The sequence below is a fragment of the Helianthus annuus genome, chromosome 9 (assembly GCF_002127325.2).
Source record: "Helianthus annuus cultivar XRQ/B chromosome 9, HanXRQr2.0-SUNRISE, whole genome shotgun sequence".
NCBI classification, from domain to species: Eukaryota; Viridiplantae; Streptophyta; class Magnoliopsida; order Asterales; family Asteraceae; genus Helianthus; species Helianthus annuus.
In genome coordinates this window covers 27,870,307-27,888,282 of record NC_035441.2, presented here as the reverse complement: position 1 = coordinate 27,888,282, position 17,976 = coordinate 27,870,307, and the positions used below count along the sequence as shown (strand labels likewise).

Genomic DNA, 17,976 nt, shown 5'->3' with positions numbered 1-17,976 from the left:
TTTTGTCATCAGATGACTCAGCATGCGTTTCGGTCTTTTCAGTGGGGTTCAGCGACAACTTCTTCACACGAACACAATTTTCAGTAAGGCTGACAGCCAGAGTTACAGCCTCGGTGATTGTTTGAGGTTTGGCCGAAGTTACCATGCGGCGAAACTCTGGGGCCAGTCCCCAAATATAGCGTTCAACGCGCTTAAATTCCGGAGTCACCATATAGGGAATCACCCTAGACAAATCATGGAACCTTCGAGTATACCCAGTGATGTCAGCACCTACCATAGTCAAGTGCTAGAACTCCGTCTCCAACCTTTGGAGTTCGGCACGAGAGCAGTACTTCTCTCTCATCTTATCTTTCAATTCATCCCAAGTCATGCCATACGCGACATCATCACCCAGCGTTTGGACTTGCAAGTTCCACCAAGTCAGAGCTTCATCGACAAACAACCCAGTAGCAAAAGTGACTTGCTGATCTGCGGTACATTTGCTCATACGGATGGTGGCTTCGGTCTTCTCTGTCCAACGTACAAATGCTACTACACCTCCAATGCCATCGTAGTTCAGTGGTTTGCAGTCGAGGAACTGCTTGAAAGTGCAGCCTGTAATTGACCCAACCAACTCACTTGTGAGCAATCGAAGAAATAATGAAACAAGGACTGTCCATAAGTTTCTCCATGCTTAGCAAATTGTCTTAAGGTTACCTTGAGCTGCGTTTCCTCCGGACGAATCTCCATTCCCGTTGCACCTAGCATTGCTCGGTCCTCCACTGTCTTGAGTACGATTTGCCTCGTATTGGGTGATAGCAGCGGAGATCCTTTCTTCCAATAGAGCGTTCAGCTCTTCAGCATTTCTTGGTAGCGGGGGAGGAGGGGGTTGATCACGAGCGTTCACAGCTTTCCTGGGTGCCATGTTCTAACAGAACATAACACAACAGGGTTAGACATTTGTTTGATATCGTCATAATAGTAGTATATATATATATATATATACGCAGGCATATACCACATAAATGACATCAAACAATTATTACTCTAGCAGAGTATTTAGTAGGGTGAAAGGGGTATTCACGTTTGACCTTTATTTTTCACTGGGGGATTCTATACGCGACGAGACTTGCTGTGGTTTCTGTGCACTGAATTCCATAATTATGTATGCATCCATAATTACGTAACTCCTTGCACAGTCCGCACAGTTCGTTTCATCCTCATATTTCTTCCTTCAGTTAGGCCATTGTTTTCAAGTAAAGTCATGTATACTAGTGATATTCTACTTCTAGTACATGTATATGCTAATTATCACACATAATTGCAAGAAATTTCTTGGTTAAAGATAAGTGCTACTCCTGTGCATCCTAAGTCTCGTAGTGTCTTTTCTAGACTCATGTAAACAGTTTCAGGCAGTGGATGTCGCGGGAAGTTTTATGCAATGAAAATTCTTTGAAAAATCATTTTCGTGAAAGGATCCTAGAATTGTAGACTAGACTCGAGAAGGAATCCTGGTTCACTACAATCGTAGCTCTGATACCAATCTGTCACACCCCTTTCTACGGCGGAAGCACGAGGTGTGATCATGAAAGGTTCTCATTGCATACGAAAGGTAAACATACTACATGCTCATAAAAATAACTTCAAATACCAAACATTTCATAATTTTGAAAGCATAATTTAGCGTTTACATCGCGAGGTAGCATAAAACATTGTCTTAAAAAGTTTACAACTTTACTTAAAGATAAACATAAGCGACATCCACAAGCATGAGTAAGGCCGCGCGCACATCCACTTCTAGTTACCTGAAATACATGTGAGTTTTGGAAAAACGTCAACAAAATGTTGGTGTGAATTCATGCAGTGATTGTTTTGAATGTTTAATATACTCGAACGAAGACATAGTATGAAACTTGTAAAACGTATCTGTAACTAGGTACTATGACTGTTTGAATGTGTGAGGTTGCTAGTGGTTTGCAAGGCCACTAACATATGTCACGACATAGGAAGTCACCAAACCTAGGCATTTTTGTCAACTTTGACTGAGACACAGAAGCACTCATTGGTAGAAGTAGGCCAAGAGTGGGGCTGCCTGAAACCCATTAGATCTAACCTTTTGTTCGCGGTCTAAATGTATACGTTGATTAATGGTGCTTATGGTACCCTATTCGGGACATGATCTAGAATGTTTCACTTGAATGTTTTTGTACCCATCATACCACTTGTAAACATTGTAAAATTTGTAACATGTATTTCACCCCCGAAGTTATAAAACCAAAAACAGATAAAGAAAAGGGGGAGCATGAACTCACAACTTTGCGTTCCTTGCGTCGTAAACTTCACCGGATTTTGCTTATAGTGCGTCGTGACCTAAACGTGTTTTATTATCGTTAGTCACTAGACTTGTATCGTACAAGCACAAGTCACTATCTTCTGCATATGTATTATTGTGTTAAAAGTATTTTATATTTTTAACTATGTATTTTACTTATATTATTTTCTCAAAAATTAATATAAGTATTTTGTATTTTGCACTTTGCACCCGAATTATGTTTCTTTGCTTAAAACTTCAGTTTATGTTCATCACTTATCCAAGTTACTTATTCTATCAACTAATATATTCTCACCAATATATTTTCTTGCATTTGTCTAAGTATGTTGTATGTGTAGTTTTGTATTTTCACTTCTTACGGGTGTTTAGTGTATTTTCAAGTCCTAATACACTAGCACGTGTAATACATACTACATACACTTAGCACAAAACTTGGTGACAAAATAATATATATTTTTCTCAAAAATATACATACTTAATGTCAATTTTAATCTTGATGAAATCATCGTTTCTTAACCCAAAAATTAGGGAAACCTTGGTAAATACCTTGGTATACATTTTTCGGGAATAAGTTCCTCAAAACTTATATATTTTTCTAAGTGTCAAAATTTATAAAAATTTTGACAGAGTTTCCCCTAAAAATGGAGGTTTCCCATGTTTTCAAAACATGTGTTTATTTTCTTTTAAAATCATCATCAATCAATTTTCAACAACAACCATCAACAACATATATACTAATTTTTCTATTTCATGAACTTGAAAATTTATAAAAATGTGTAGTAACTTACTAGGGTATTTAGTAAGTCTTGTTACTCTTTAAAGTGAGTTTGTTCCTTTAAAAGCTTCATTTTTAAAGAATCTAGTTATTTACAACTTGTGACCGTATTTTCTAAAAATACTACTTCTTGTATTTTTCTTGTTACACATGTGTTTATACACTTGTTTACTTACCAAAAATAATTTTAGTTCACATAAGATCTGGGTTTTTAACAATCTAGTATTTTCCACTTGGTCCTTCCGAAAAACCACTTGTAGATCTTTAGATCCACAAGTTTACAACTTCATTTTACAAGAAAAATTATGTTTATTCAAGTTTCAAGTTCATGATGGATGGTCTCATCATCTTTCTCATTTCTAACACTAACATAATACTAGTTCATGTTCTTGAACATGATCTAGTATGTCTTGATGATGATCCATCCTACTTTTATTAACAAACAACATCAAATAATCACAACCATACAAGATTCACAAGATTTACACACATATCTTCTCTTTATCCACCATTAATCACTTATGTTCAAGACTTTAATGGAAGTTCTTTAGTGTTCTTAATTTTTAACCATTAAATCATCTATTAACCACCATTAACAAGATCAAGATGATGATTAGAGACACTTACTACTAGCTCAAGGCTAGGGAAGAAACAAGATGTAAATATGGTGGTTAAAAGGAATCTAAAGCAGTTCTTGCACTTTCGAAAGCACCAGGCTTGTTTGTATGTCACCTTGCACCTTTGAGTATGTAAGAAATGAGTGAACAAGATTTGGAAGTGGTGGTGGTGTGGTGGAGAGAGGGCGGCCGTAGGTGGTGGTTATGGAGAGAAAGAATGTTGTTGCTTGTTGTATGGAATGAAAGAGAATGGAGAACCCTTGATCAAATTTATAAACCATGTTCAAGTTTTACCCATTATGCAATATGTACTCTAGATCACCAACACTAGCCATAAAATATTCAAGAAAAATGGAAGTGGGTCACCCCCTTGGGTGACCGTCAAGTAGGGGGGGGTAAGGGTTGGGTGTATAGGTAGAGTTATAAACTAGTTGGAATCTAAAGGTTTAGTTAGGATATATAAGTATGTTAATTAATACAAAGGGTGTTAGGGTGTTCGGGGACCCTAACTAGCTCAGATAAGTCAAAATAATGTCTTTGGCAATATTTTTATGTTCCGGGTAAAGTCCGGTTGTTCGGTTGGAAATTGATACGTTAATGTGCTAAGTAAAGCTATAAAGTGTCATTTATATTGTTTTTAGTGACACATTAAATTCCCGACACTTTGGGAAGTATTCTGGATGATAAAACGTAAATTCTGCATAATATTTTGATGTTAAAAAGCTGTTTTGAGCTGAGTTTATTAAAATTCTGCACTTAAAGTGCGTTTCGGGTGCTTTTTAATGCTTATTTTAACTTCCGAATTCTCTATATACAAACCCTTGTATGTACTCTTGGGTTTTAATGTATTCTTGTTGTTGGACCTACACCTAGGCCCTAATTTTATTGCCTGACTGCTTTCTGCAAAGTTGTCGGCATATTGTGTCTTACCGGTGAGTTTACTAGTATTTCTGACGCAACGCAGTTCATTAATGTATAATGTAATTCTTGTAGTATAAAACGTGCATGAATTCACTTGTATTGTATGAAATCAGATAATGTTGACACTAAAGCACATAATTGCAGTCATTAAATAATAATTAAAGTGTACGGAAATTACCGGTTTGGTGCCAGTTGTCACACAAACCAAACACAGTGTAATAAGAACACGGAATAACCAATGAAACACAATCTATTGATTAAACGGGATGAGAACCGAGAACAACTGATACACACACAGTTTTACAGAATAACTCTCAGGGTATGCTCTCATCTAGTTTCAAAGTGAAACTAGAAAGTTGTTTATATAGTATCATGGGCCCTAACAATGATGAAATACACATGGGCTCGACGAAACAACATTGGGCCAGACACTAGGCCTGAAGAAGCCCAACAATAGACGAAACAAATCTGTTTCATCGTCCCTTTGTCCTGCAGTGTGATGAAACACTTTGTTTCATCATGCTTTTGTCCTTTAGTGTGATGAAACACTTGTGTTTCATCGTGATTTGTCATTTAGTGGGTGAAACATTTTGTGTTTCATCATGCTTTTGTCATTTAGTGGATGAAACACTTTGTGTTTCATCATGTTTCGTCAGAGGGGTTTTGGCCCAAGGAAATCAAGGCCCAAAGAAGGTTTTGGCCCACATGAAGATTTGGCCCAGTGAACTATATAAACACACACCTAGACAACTAATAATCTAAATGCAACATGCATTGTTCGTTTAACGTTACAAAACAAATTAGATAAAGTTGTCGGACCCAAGTGGGATAGGAGGATATCCGACTTGGTCTTCATTCCGTTAAAGGCTCGAACTGAACGTGCTGCGTCCACACAAAAGTGTATCAATAACGCGAGATTTTTGTCTAAGATCACGCGCCTTATGAACCTCAATATCTTCGATCGCTTTCTTACATTCTGACCAAATCCAAAGATCCGCTTCATCCAGATCTTTGAGCTCCATTTGCACCTCGAGTTCCTCTTTTTCTTTTCGTAAACGAGCCTTATCCTCATGCTCTTTGGCACTATAAGTTTTGAACCAATCTCTTAAGCATCCTCGTAACTTTTTCAACTTATTCAAAAGATTAGAGTCGGCTGCCCCTATATTTATCCAACTATCGAACACCGAAGTAACAACATTAACGCATCCAGGTCGATCCAACCACGAGTCGAACATCCTAAAAGGTTTAGGACCAAAGTTTGAATCGAAGACCGAAAAAACAAGAGGAGAATGATCCGACAAGTTTCTATTCGGCCACTTGTTAAAAACGTTTTCACAAACCAAAAACCTGTCAATTCTACTCCACGTGCACAAACCTATTCTATTTGACATATAAGTATACCTCAACCCTTTCAAATTATATTCACGTAAACCTGCTTCATCGATGAAGTCATTGAAGTCACGGTTGCACACCGGATCAAAAAACGAATTCTTTCTTTCTTCCTGATCTCTCACCCCATTAAAATCACCAAATACAATCTGCCAACCTTGGTTCAAATGAATAAGGTTATCAAACCTCGCCCACAATTGCCTTTTGCCGACATTTATTTGTGGGGCATAGACATTCAACAAATTTAGTCTCACTAAGCCAGCCAGAACCATACCCGCCCACATGAAGATAATTACTATCTTTAGTCACCAAATCTTTCATAAACACTTTAGGATCCCAAATACTTACTAAACCACCAGAGTTTCCATTCGCATTGACGAACTCAAACTCAAAACCTGAACCTCCCCAATAACTGGAAACCAAAGCCGATTGAACATCGCTAACCATAGACTCTTGCATACCAATGAAAGAAATCCCAAAATCATTTTTGAGCTTTTTGATCCAACTCGATTTACCACAAACCCCGACCCCTCGAATGTTAATCGAAAGGCAATTCATTTCTCAACTCCTTGTAAACCTTCAAGAACGATCGACTCCTGAATCAAGTCATGCGAATTTTTTAAATTGGCGCCCAACTTTTCTCCCAAAGCAATTGTGGCTTCTACTTCATCGGCTTGTACCTGCACAAAATTCTCTGCCACATCGCTATGTGAATAAACACCTTGCCTCAAGTCTTCATGCTCACTGAAACCAGGTTGAGAATTAAGGTCCAAAACATTAGTTACTACACAGGTCGAATGATTTCCCCAACATTTTCAGAATCCAACCCCAACAATGGATCAAGCTCAAACAGGTCCTCATCACACTTGGGCTTCTTCCCAACTTTTGTTCTCTCCAGGCTGCTAGAGTAAGCTGGGTTGGGCCGGCCCAAAGAGCCTAAAAACGATGTTTTCTTTCTTTTATTTAAGGCATTACCGTTGACCCCAAAGTCAGCCTCAAATTCAATACCATTTTCAAAATTAAAAAGATTATCTGGAATAAATTCCTCCATGACTACATTAACTGCCTCCATATTTATAGGAGTTTCAATATCATTAACTGCCGAAACTTCCTCCACAATAATTGGAGTATCAATGCCGCCATTAACAAGATTATGGGTTTCCAAAACTGATGCCTCCTCGGTCGTTGCCGGATCTTCTTTGCCGGAGTTAGAACAGTTTACCGGCGTACCCATGACACCATCATCTTCCTCCGAACTTGGGTTAACTTCGTTCACATCTCTATCCATGGGTACCGGAACAGGGTCCGGCATAGAGTTAGGAATCTTATAAAATTCCGGCACCCATACACCGGGTTCCTCCGACACCCAAATGCTAAACTTCATGTCCCTCCATGTCAACGTAGTTTCTTCGCCAATCATTTACTTAAGACCAAATAAGATTTAAGGGCTAAAATTATTTGTATAATATCAATTTATTATACTGATTTTTTTTTGAAATAATTCATAAATAAACTAATATTGAGTCAAAATCAATAATTGATACGGTATTCGAGTATTCGGTTTGTGTCTTTAAACATTTTTGGTTTCGATATTTTTGATAAGGTTCTAATCAATGAAGTACGTTTTCATGGGCCTTTATGGGTCTTCATATAGTTGAGTGGCTGAACTGAGCCTATTGTATCCAATATCGAAAGAGAATAAAAAAGAATAAAAATGGGCCGGTGAGTATTAGAGGAAAACGTAATCCAAGAACGTTTTGTAAACCATGGAGTTTTTCTAAATAACTTCTATTACAAAATCTTTTCTTGTCAACAAACAACACAAACGCCATAAATCTTTGATGGGTTCTTCTTTTATAGTGTAAAATGTCAAAACGGTCCCTGAGTTTAGGTCAGTTTTGTCATATCAGTCAAAACAAACAACAAAAACGCCATAAATCTTTGGTGGGTTCCTTTTCCAAAGAGTAAAATGTTAAAAACTTAAAATGGTCCCTGAGTTTAGGTCACTTTTGACATTTCAGTCCAAAAATAAAACTTTTTGTATTTGGGTCCATGAGTTTTCATTTTATTGTTATTTCCATTCAAATCACCAACTTAGTTAAAATGTATCGTTTGTCATGAATGATTTTTACAATTTCCAAACCTCAAGAATGATTTTGGCAATTTACCCATTTATTCTTTTATTTTTTTTAATTTTTTATATTTAAACAAAAAACAAATAAATAATTATAAATATAATATATATACACACACACATTTGTATACACACACATATTTTTTTTTAATTTTTTTTTACCTTTGAAGAAACACGGAACTAATTTTAGGGTTAATTAGTTTGGTTTGTGTTTCAAACATGAGGGTTAATCTTCTTAAACTTTCCTGAGTTCCGATTTGATTCGTTTTTCCTGCAAAATAGAAACACCGTTAGCTCGTTAAGAGGGGAATATGGGGGTTTCCCTCTTAACCAGACTCCGGCGTGAGAATAAGTATCTGCTTTGAGAAAATAAGTGTGTGATAAGAGTGAGAGTAGAGGGATTGGAATGTTTAACCTGTGCATAGAGGTTTCTATTTATAGCCAGAGAGGTGTAAGAAGAGATGGGCTGATGGGCCTTGGGCCGTGACGACGTGCCTATGGGTTGCCCCATTTACCCGTCTTGGGCTATTATCACATGGGCCCAACAGGTAAGGCCCAAAGGAGTTTACCTTGCCCACTAAGATTTCTCTTACTAGAGAATGAGCGGGAAGAGAAGGATCAGAAAGCACAGATTACATTTAATGCATGTCATGAAAAGGATCTCGGCTGGCATTGTACTTCTTAGCCGGAAAACATTAAATGAGGCACTGATCTTACCGTTGGGGCTCAGACACGTGTCTGAGCTCCCCAAAGACCAGGAGAATCCGTTGGATCGTCTCGATAGAATATCCCACTTGGGAGATAAGGTCTCGTGGCTATATAAGAGAGAAGAGAGGTGATCACAGGGTAGACTCGAGGTATTACATTAATAACTCTCTCATTTATTCCGACCAATATCCTTCCACATTGAATACACACACATTTATTAGATTCACACCATAGAGGAATATTCCAGTGATCATACTCATCGGAATAAACTTCTCATACTCTCCGACAAGTTTACTTATTCTCACGCTGGAGCTTGGTCACGGATCCCCCTCCCGGGGCCCTCCGTGACGAGGCTAACGGTTTACTTTTTTGTAGCAACGAAGGCTGGGATATCCCGACGTCAGCGAAGACCCTTTGAACGTCACTAGGGATTTGGGTATTCGACATTGGCGCCATCCGTGGGACATACAGTCTAGCTGGTATTCCCACTCCGAAACTCCGACGTTGAGATAGCCCCTTTCACGAGAAACAACATGGCAACACCACCAAGCTCACGTACCATACAGACGGTGCAAAACGACCATGATAAGGTCACAGTGATAGACATAACCCACGAGGAAGAAAATGAAAATCAGGTGGAAATTCTAGAAAAAAGAGGAAGCCATTACCCCAGATTTTGTTGCCATGCACAGAGAGAAGTTGAAAAAACATCTTGAGGATCTAGAAAGACGGGAGAAACTTGACAGCCTCAGGGCTAGGCTGTCTTTCGACACACCATCCAACCAGGAAGGGGTGGATCCACAAAGCAAAAACGGTGGCAATGACCCTCTGGAAACCATCATGACAGCTCTAAGGCAGATGTCCTCAGAGGAAAGAGAAGACATCATTACAGGGAAGAAGCAGAAAGGAAAAGAAAAAGAGAAGGAGAATCCAAACGATGATAATTTGGATCAGCCTTACCTCCCTCGGGACTTAGCTGAGATCTCAAAGTTCACTAGGAGGATCGCTGAAGCACCCATGCCCCCTAAGACGAAGCTGCCTCCAAACTTCGACCGGTACGATGGGACAAGAGATCCTGAGGACCATCTCCATGCCTTCAAGGGTGCAGGACAGCTGGGACGGTGGCCGATGCTAGTTTGGTGCCACATGTTTGTGCAGACCCTGACGGAGGGAGCCAAGCTCTGGTTTGACAGCCTTCCCCCCGGAGGGATTGACAGCTATGAAGAGTTAAGTGAAAAGTTTCTGAGGAACTTTAGCCAGCTAAGAAAAGTGGTCAAGAACCCAAACGAAATCTTGCACATAAGGCAGAGGGACAATGAGCGGATAGATCAATACATGGAGAGGTTTGTCAAGGAAAGCATGAATATCAAGGACGTCCCAGAGGTCATGAAGATCAGAAGTTTCATTAATGGGTTGAAACATGCACAACTATGCGAGAAGCTGGGGGAGGAGTTCCCGCACTCGTTTGACAACCTCATGGACAGGGTTAGAGCCTTTGTCAGGGGCAAGGATACAGTCAGCAAAGCTAAGGAGATGGACACCCCACCCCGAAGGGTCAACCCAGCTGCAAAATCTCCCGAAAAAGGTACACCTTACTCAAGAAAACCAGCTTTTATTAGAATGTTGCACGATAGAACGAGGCCCTCGTATTCCCCATATAGGCCTCGGGGGAGAGGCCCATCCCCCTACTCCAACGGCTTCACCCCACTCACCAAAACTCCGAGTAAAATACTAGCCACTGAGAGGGTGAAGAGTTCCTTCCCAAGACCACCACCCATAAAACCAGGGCCAAAGGCACAACCGAACGAATACTGTGACTTTCACAAGGGGTTCGGTCACAAAACTGATGATTGTATGTATCTAAAGAGGGAAATATAGGCTGCGGTGAAAACGGGTAAACTGGCCCATTTGGTTAAGGAAATTAAGGAAGGAGGTGGGGATCGCAAAGGGAAAGATGTGAGGGAGCCTGGAAGGGCAGATGTAGACATGATTCGAAGGAGGGATGAATTTGATACCACCTGAAGTGTAAAGGCCAGAATTCTAGGCTCTCCAGACCGCATGAAAGCTCCCATCTTGATGCCACACCTTGAGGAAAACGAGGTACAGTGACTTCCCCTTAACATTTCAGCCATAATAGCTGGCCACAAGGTGGCCAGAATACATGTGGACGGGGGAAGCGGGGTAGAGGTGATATATGAGCACTGTTTTCTCAGATTTGACAGGGACGTAAGGGATAGGCTCGAGGAGGATTCTATCCCCTTAGTGGGTTTCAACAACAGTGTGTCACACCCCTTGGGAAAGATCAGACTCCCATTTACAGTCGGGGTAGGGGATCAAATCCGAACCATAAATTTAACTTTCACAGTGGTCCGAGCACCCTCAAAATACAACGCCATCCTGGGAAGGCCTGGGATTGGGGATCTGCAAGCACAGGCATCAACTCCACACGGAGCTCTAGTGTTCCAAACACCAAAAGGCTTGGCTTGGGTAAAATCCTCATACGAGGTAGTATCTTCTGTCTCCGAGGGAGAGGTATCTGAAAAGCCTAAAAAAGATGGGGTAGAAGAGTGGGTCCTTTGTGACAGATTCCCAGAGCAGACGGTTAAGGTGGGAAGCCACCTGAGCGACAAATGCAAAAGTGCCCTCAAGGAGCTGCTCCTCCTCAATATAGACGTGTTCGCATTTCAACACGGGGACATGACAGGAATCCCACGAAGCCTGACTGAACATCGACTCAATACGTACACCTGGGCAAGAGAAGTAAAGCAGAAGAAACGAAGCATGGGTCCTAGTAAGAGAAGGGCCGCCAGTGAAGAAACCAGGAAGCTGCTCAGAGCCGGAATAGTAAGAGAAGTGAAGTATCCATCCTGGGTTGCCAACCCAGTCATGGTCAAAAAGAAAGACGGGGGGGTGGAGGATGTGCATTGACTTTCAAGATCTAAACCAGGCATGCCCCAAGGACTATTATCCCCTCCCGGAAATAGACGTCCAAGTGGACTCCCTGTCCCAATACCCCCTAAAATGTTTCTTGGATGCTTACAAAGGATACCATCAAATTCAGATGTCAATGGAGGATGAAGAAAAAACAGCCTTCATCACAGACGAGGGAACATTTTGCTACACCAAAATGCCCTTTGGGCTGAAAAATGTTGGAGCCACCTATCAAAGGTTCATGAATACCCTTTTCAGAGAGCAGCGGGGATGAAACTTGGAAGTGTATGTCGATGACATTGTTATAAAAAGCCTAACCTAGATGGCCATGATAAACGATATAGCTGAAACTATCCGAACCAGGCAATATGTGAACATGAAGCTAAACCCTGGGAAGTGCTGCTTCGGGGTAGAAGAAGGGAGATTCCTGGGAGTGGTGGTTACTAAGGGCGGAATCAAAGCTAATCCGAAGAAAACTCAAGCTGTAGCCGAAATGCGGTCCCCCAGGTCCCTAAAGGACATTCATTAGCTGAATGGAAGGTTAATCGCCTTGAACCGTTTCTTATCGAAGGTGGCCGATAGGACCCTTCCCTTTATGAGGGTATTGAAGGACTGTCTTCAAACGGACAGGTTCAAATGGACTCCTGAGGCGGAAACTGCTTTTCAAGAAATAAAAGATTACATCTGCAAGCTCCCAACCCTAGCTACCCCAGTACCCGGGGAAGATCTGCTTTTGTATTTGTCTGCTTCAAAAACAACCATAAGTGCGGTTATGATGGTGGAACGGGAAGGGAAGCAAATACCAATATACTTCATCAGCAGTACCCTCAAGGGTCCTGAGGAGCGCTATATGCCCCTGGAGAAACTAGCTTTAGCTCTTGTTTTCGCGTCCAGGAGACTCAGAATGTACTTCCAAGGACACAAGGTCACCCTAATGACAGATCAATCCCTCCAAAAAGTGTTAAGGAGGCCGGAGTTATCGGGTTGACTGGCTAAATAGGCAGTCGAATTAGGAGAACATTCCTTGGAATTCAAAGCCAGAACTGCCATGAAGGGACAAATACTGGCCGACTTCTTGGCGGAGGTCCCTGAGGATGAGGAGAAAGAACTTTTAAAGTGGGAAGCCTTGGAGAGGGAAGAGAAAGAGAAGGAAGACGAGGCAGTGTGGAAGCTACTCACAGATGGGGCCTCCAATGAAGAGGGTAGTGGAGCGGGCATTACGTTGATCAGTCCTGAGGGGGTTGAGCTAACTTACGCCATCAGGCTAGACTTTGAGAACACCAACAACACCGCAGATTATGAAGCCCTTTTAGCAGGAATGAGGCTAGCCAAAAAGATGAAAGCAAAACATGTGGGGGCTAGTACAGACTCACAGTTAGTGGTCAAACAGTACCAAGGGGAATATGAGACTAAAGACAGCACAATGGCTCAATACGTAGCAAAGGTAAAAGAAACAGCCAAGGCTTTGAAGACCTTTAAACTAGAATACATCCCCCGCGGGAGAAATAGAAAATCCGATGCCCTCAGCAAGCTGGCCTTCGTGGCATTTGACCACCTAGCGAGAGAAGTCAAAGTGGAAATCTTGACCTCCCCCTCTCTTGGCACGGAAGAGGTGGCTGCGATCGAAAATGCACGAGACACATGGATGACACCGATTGTAAGGTTCCTTAGAGACGGAACATTACCCGAGGGAGACTGGGCAGCCAGGAAGGTAAGAGTCAAAGCCTTACAATATGAGTTGATTGATGGAGAACTTTACCAAAGGTCATACCTGGGCCCATCTCTGAAGTGCATTGTTAACGAAGAGTCCAAGTATGTGATCAGAGAGATACATGAGGGGATTTGTGGAATACATTCGGGCCCAAGGACAGTAGTGGCGAAGGTGATGAATGCGGGATTCCATTGGCCTCGAATGTATGAGACAGCATCAGAGGAGATCAAGAGATGTGACAATTGCCAGATCCATGCACCCATGACGCACCGCCACAAACACCCAATGATACCTGTCTAAACGTCTTGGCCCTTCCAGAAGTGGGACATCGACATAATTGGACCATTCCCAGAAGGCCCGAGAGGGGTTAAGTATGTGGTGGTTGCCATCGATTATTTTACCAAGTGGATAGAGGCAAGGCCCTTAGCAAAGATAACCGGGGAGCAGATGAGACGGTTTGTGCTGGATAACATCATTTGCAGATACAGGGTCCCAAAGGAGCTGGTGAGCGACAATGGTGTTCAATTTGCTGGAAAACCCTTCAGGCCATCGTGCGAGCAAATGCACATACACCAAGTGTTTACCTCCGTCACCCATGCCCAGAGCAATGGACTAGTGGAAAGAGCGAACCAAAGCGTTATCAAGGGAATGAAAAGGAGACTCGAGAGGAAACAGAAAGGATGGCTGGAGGAATTGCCATTTGTGCTATGGGCATACAGGACCACCCCCAAGGACTGCAACGGGGAAACTCCCTTCAGCTTAACTTATGGGACGGAGGCTGTCATCCCGGCTGAGATAGGATCCCCAACTGCCAGAATGAAGCTCAGGGAGGCCGAAAACGAGCAAGACCTCCGGATGAACCTGAATTTACTTGAAGAAAGAAGGGAAGTGGCAGCAGTCAGGGAGGCTAAGTACAAAAAGCAGCTCGAAATCTATTACAATGCCAAGATGAAAAAACGCAATCTTGTCCCAGGGGATTTGGTCTTAAGAGCAAACGAAGCCAGCCTACAGGAGAACACCGGAAAACTAGGGACCAACTGGGAAGGACCTTACCGGGTTACATGGGCAAACGACAAAGGAAGTTTCAAACTGGAAACACTTCAAGGCAAGGAGGTTCCCAGAACATGGAACCTCATGCAGCTCAGGAAGTATCACATGTGAGGCATAAAAAGGTCTTTTAGGAAAAACGGCCAGGGAGCCACTTTTGTAATAATTAACTACTAGTCAGGGGCTTACCCACAAGAAAAAATCTTTTGTAAAAACTTGTACTGGGGAACTTAGTCCCCAGGAAATGAATGACAAACGGACAACCCACTTGTCCCCTTTTGGAAAAATAACAGGTGTTATACTAAGGCAGGCGTGCCCAGAAAGGCTATAAACCTAACAACAAACGAACACACGTGTACAAGGTATACCAAACATACCAAACGCCTGACTGTGGGGTAAAATAGGGTCTAGCTAACCCAAAGAACGCGGACAAACAATCCAAACAAACATAATCTTACATTATAGACTTGTCCAGCGATTGTCCTCGAACAGACAATCCTGGTTTATAAAGCAAACCATGAATACAACATACTTTTGTAAACAAACTACAAGAAGGAGTTTTTCACGTACAAATTACAAAGTGAATGTATAACAGGAAGCCATATTGGCCTTAAAAAGAAAAGCTAATATACAAGCTAGAAAGCCTGGTAGACAGACTAAAACATAGTTTCTCATAAACATGCTACAAATAACCAAGGATCTCCAACAGGCTCCGGGTAAGAACACCTGCAAAAAAAAAAAAAAAAAAAAAAAAAAAAAGGAGCAACAAACACAAGAAGAACAAAGCTGACAAGATATAGCAAAAGGATAACTAGTAGTCATGCAATTAAGTACCGGGAGAGCCCCTACACGAAGGCTCTCCCCCAAGCATCAAAAAAGTTAAGAGTATCCTAGAGTGCATAATTGTTTAGATTACAACCATATCGAAGAAGATTAATGTTTAGAAATTACTGGGATCCACCCCCAGACAAAGACTTCGGAGACGAGGGACCAGCAGGAGTGAGCAGGACTTTCAATTCATCGATGGATATCATAGGATGCTCCAGGATCTTCTCAAGAAGGGCCGGGGTCTTACCCCCAAACTCCTTGTCCAATTTAGACAACCGCTTCTTAGCCTTGGAATCATGAAGCGGAGTTTCCTTCCTACCCAAGCCCTGAGCAGAATAAATGTACCCATCCTTCAGGCCCGACTGATATCCAACGTCCCGATACGCCCTATAAACCTGCTCCAGACCACTTTTGAACTCCCCGACTGAGAAACGGCAGTAAGAAAGGCTCCAAAGCCTTCAGTAATCAGCCAGTGCTTCTCCCTAGCTAACCTCTGATTATCGTCAGAAGTTATCCCCCAGTCAGCATACATAGTGTTTAGCTGCTCCTGAGAAACGGAATCGGCTTCCCTCAGATGTTTCAATTCCGCGGCCAACTCCTCTTTCTCTTCCACCAACGCCGCCATCTCCCTTTCCCAAGCTCACTCCCTCCGCTCCAGCATAGCTCCAGCCCCCTGAGCAAAAGACATTGTATAAAATCCAAAGGGAATCAAACAAAAAAAAAAAGAGGGGGGAGAGGGGAGAAAGGGCTATGCACCTTTTCTTCTTGTAATTTACGCTCAGCCTCAACCAGTTGACAACAGAGTTCAGCAGCAAGAGACTGAGAAGTCTTAAGGTCATTCTTCAGTCCTTCATTCTCTTTCCGCTGATCGTCAACCTGCTGTAGCATACCAACGCCCCTGAAAAGACCCTCACAGAGTGACATGCTGTACTGATCATCAAAGACATCATCCCTCAAAGATGAATTCATAAATTTATGAGAAGGGGGAACAGCGTGAGTCAAGAAGTCCCGGGTAGTTTCAGGGTTACCCACCACAGAGGACTGAGTGATTTTCCACTTAGGAACGTAGGGGGTGGGAGAGCATCGGCAAACAAAGGGGCCAGAGGAGATCGAGAGGTGAAACCCTCAAAAAGAGAAGGCTTGCTGGTCCCAGTGGCATGGTGAGGAGAAACCTCAAAAGCTGAGGCAATACGAGTAATGCTTACTTCAGGAGTCTTATCTCGAACACGAGAAGAGGAAGGGGTGGTAGGGATCTCTATTGGAGCATGAGAACTTCCCTACTCAAACGTAGAAAGGAAAAGGAGCATTAGAAATTCGCCAAAACAAAGCAAGTGCAAGGCAACAGATAAAAACATAAACTCACCAACAAAGGTTCGCTCACAAAGCTGGAAGACTGCAGGTACTTAGACAAAGAGCCTTTAACCCCAATGGGGGAAGTTCGGAAGCAACTTTTGTTGAAGAAGGGGCTTTCTGTCCACTAGCACTCCGGAGCCTCAGCCGGATATCACGCGGGATCAAGGCTTGTTTGGGACTAGCAACTTTTCATTTATGAGCCAGATGGCTCTCCAGGTCTTCCTCATCCTCATGACCAGAATGCTTAACTTGAAGAGATTCAGGAGAACTTTCTTCTCCCTCAGAAGAAGCCCCCTCACCTCCGTCCACAGCAACTGAGCCCCCAGCCTGGACGGATCCTCCAGTAACCTGTATCTCGACACTCCGATTCAAACCCGGTTCAACTTCATCACCAACCACAAACTTAACATCTTTAGAATCCCCTTGAAGAAACCTCCACAAGGTCAACTCTGCATAAGAGAAAAACTAAATAAAAACAGATACAACAAATCAAGAACAAGAGGATACCTTTTTTACCAAAAAGGGCCTTGGGCCGGGCCGAGTAGGAAGGACTCAACCCCCCATAGCCAGGATCCCTTCAGAAAAAGTAAAAGCCCTCGTTGGATTTTCATACATATGCTTCCATTGAACAATCTCATCTGCAGACAAGATAGGAACACTGTCTTCAATAGTAGCCTCGGCATTCCTCAGCGGTGGAGACTCCGGTATCATGGCAGCAGAAACAAAGATGAACCTACTCTTCCATTCTTTAGGATTAGTGGAAGTCGGCATGAAGGTATATCAAGGCTTCGACACACTATCTTTTCGTCCTTATCAGAAATCAGTTTATAAAACATGCAAAACAGGGGAACAGATGGCTCGCCGGAGACAGCCACGCAGGATAACTCAAAATGTACCACCCTCATAAACCCTAAAGGGTGCATGTAACATCCGTAAAAAAATGGATATCCAAAATCCGACCCGTTTTGAATGTTTTCATTTTTATTTTCATTTTTATATGGAACTAGGTGAGGATTTATTTAAATAAAAGTTTTATACATATACACAATACACAGTTTAAAATAGTTTCATATAATAAAGATATATGTTTACATCAAACATGAGTTCAAAAATACAAGAGTTACTTAAGGTTTTGGGGTTTTGTCCACCTGTCCATATATTGAAACTTAAGGGGCACATCTGTATATTTGCTTTATAAAAGAAGTCTATGAATCGACAAAAACCTTTACAACCCAAGACCCGCCAAAAAAA

The 17,976-nt window shown here is 42.0% G+C and overlaps 1 protein-coding gene across 1 annotated transcript; it reads right to left on the bottom strand.

The window, feature by feature from the left end:
- Nucleotides 1-5,484: 5,484 nt before the first annotated feature.
- On the bottom strand, nucleotides 5,485-6,571 carry LOC110875395. The gene is made up of 2 exons (XM_022123592.1): nucleotides 6,215-6,571; nucleotides 5,485-6,162 (listed from the first exon to the last, which is right to left on the bottom strand). The coding sequence occupies exons 1-2, from the start codon at nucleotides 6,569-6,571 to the stop codon at nucleotides 5,485-5,487; spliced, it is 1,035 nt and encodes a 344-aa protein (XP_021979284.1).
- Nucleotides 6,572-17,976: the final 11,405 nt, after the last annotated feature.

Coding starts and splice junctions, on each gene's coding strand:
- LOC110875395 (XM_022123592.1), bottom strand. CDS start 6,571: ATGAATTGCCTTTCGATTAACATTCGAGGGGTCGGGGTTTGTGGTAAA. Junction 6,163..6,214: donor CAAATAAATGTCGGCAAAAG/GCAATTGTGGGC, acceptor CAAGGTTGGCAG/ATTGTATTTGGTGATTTTAA.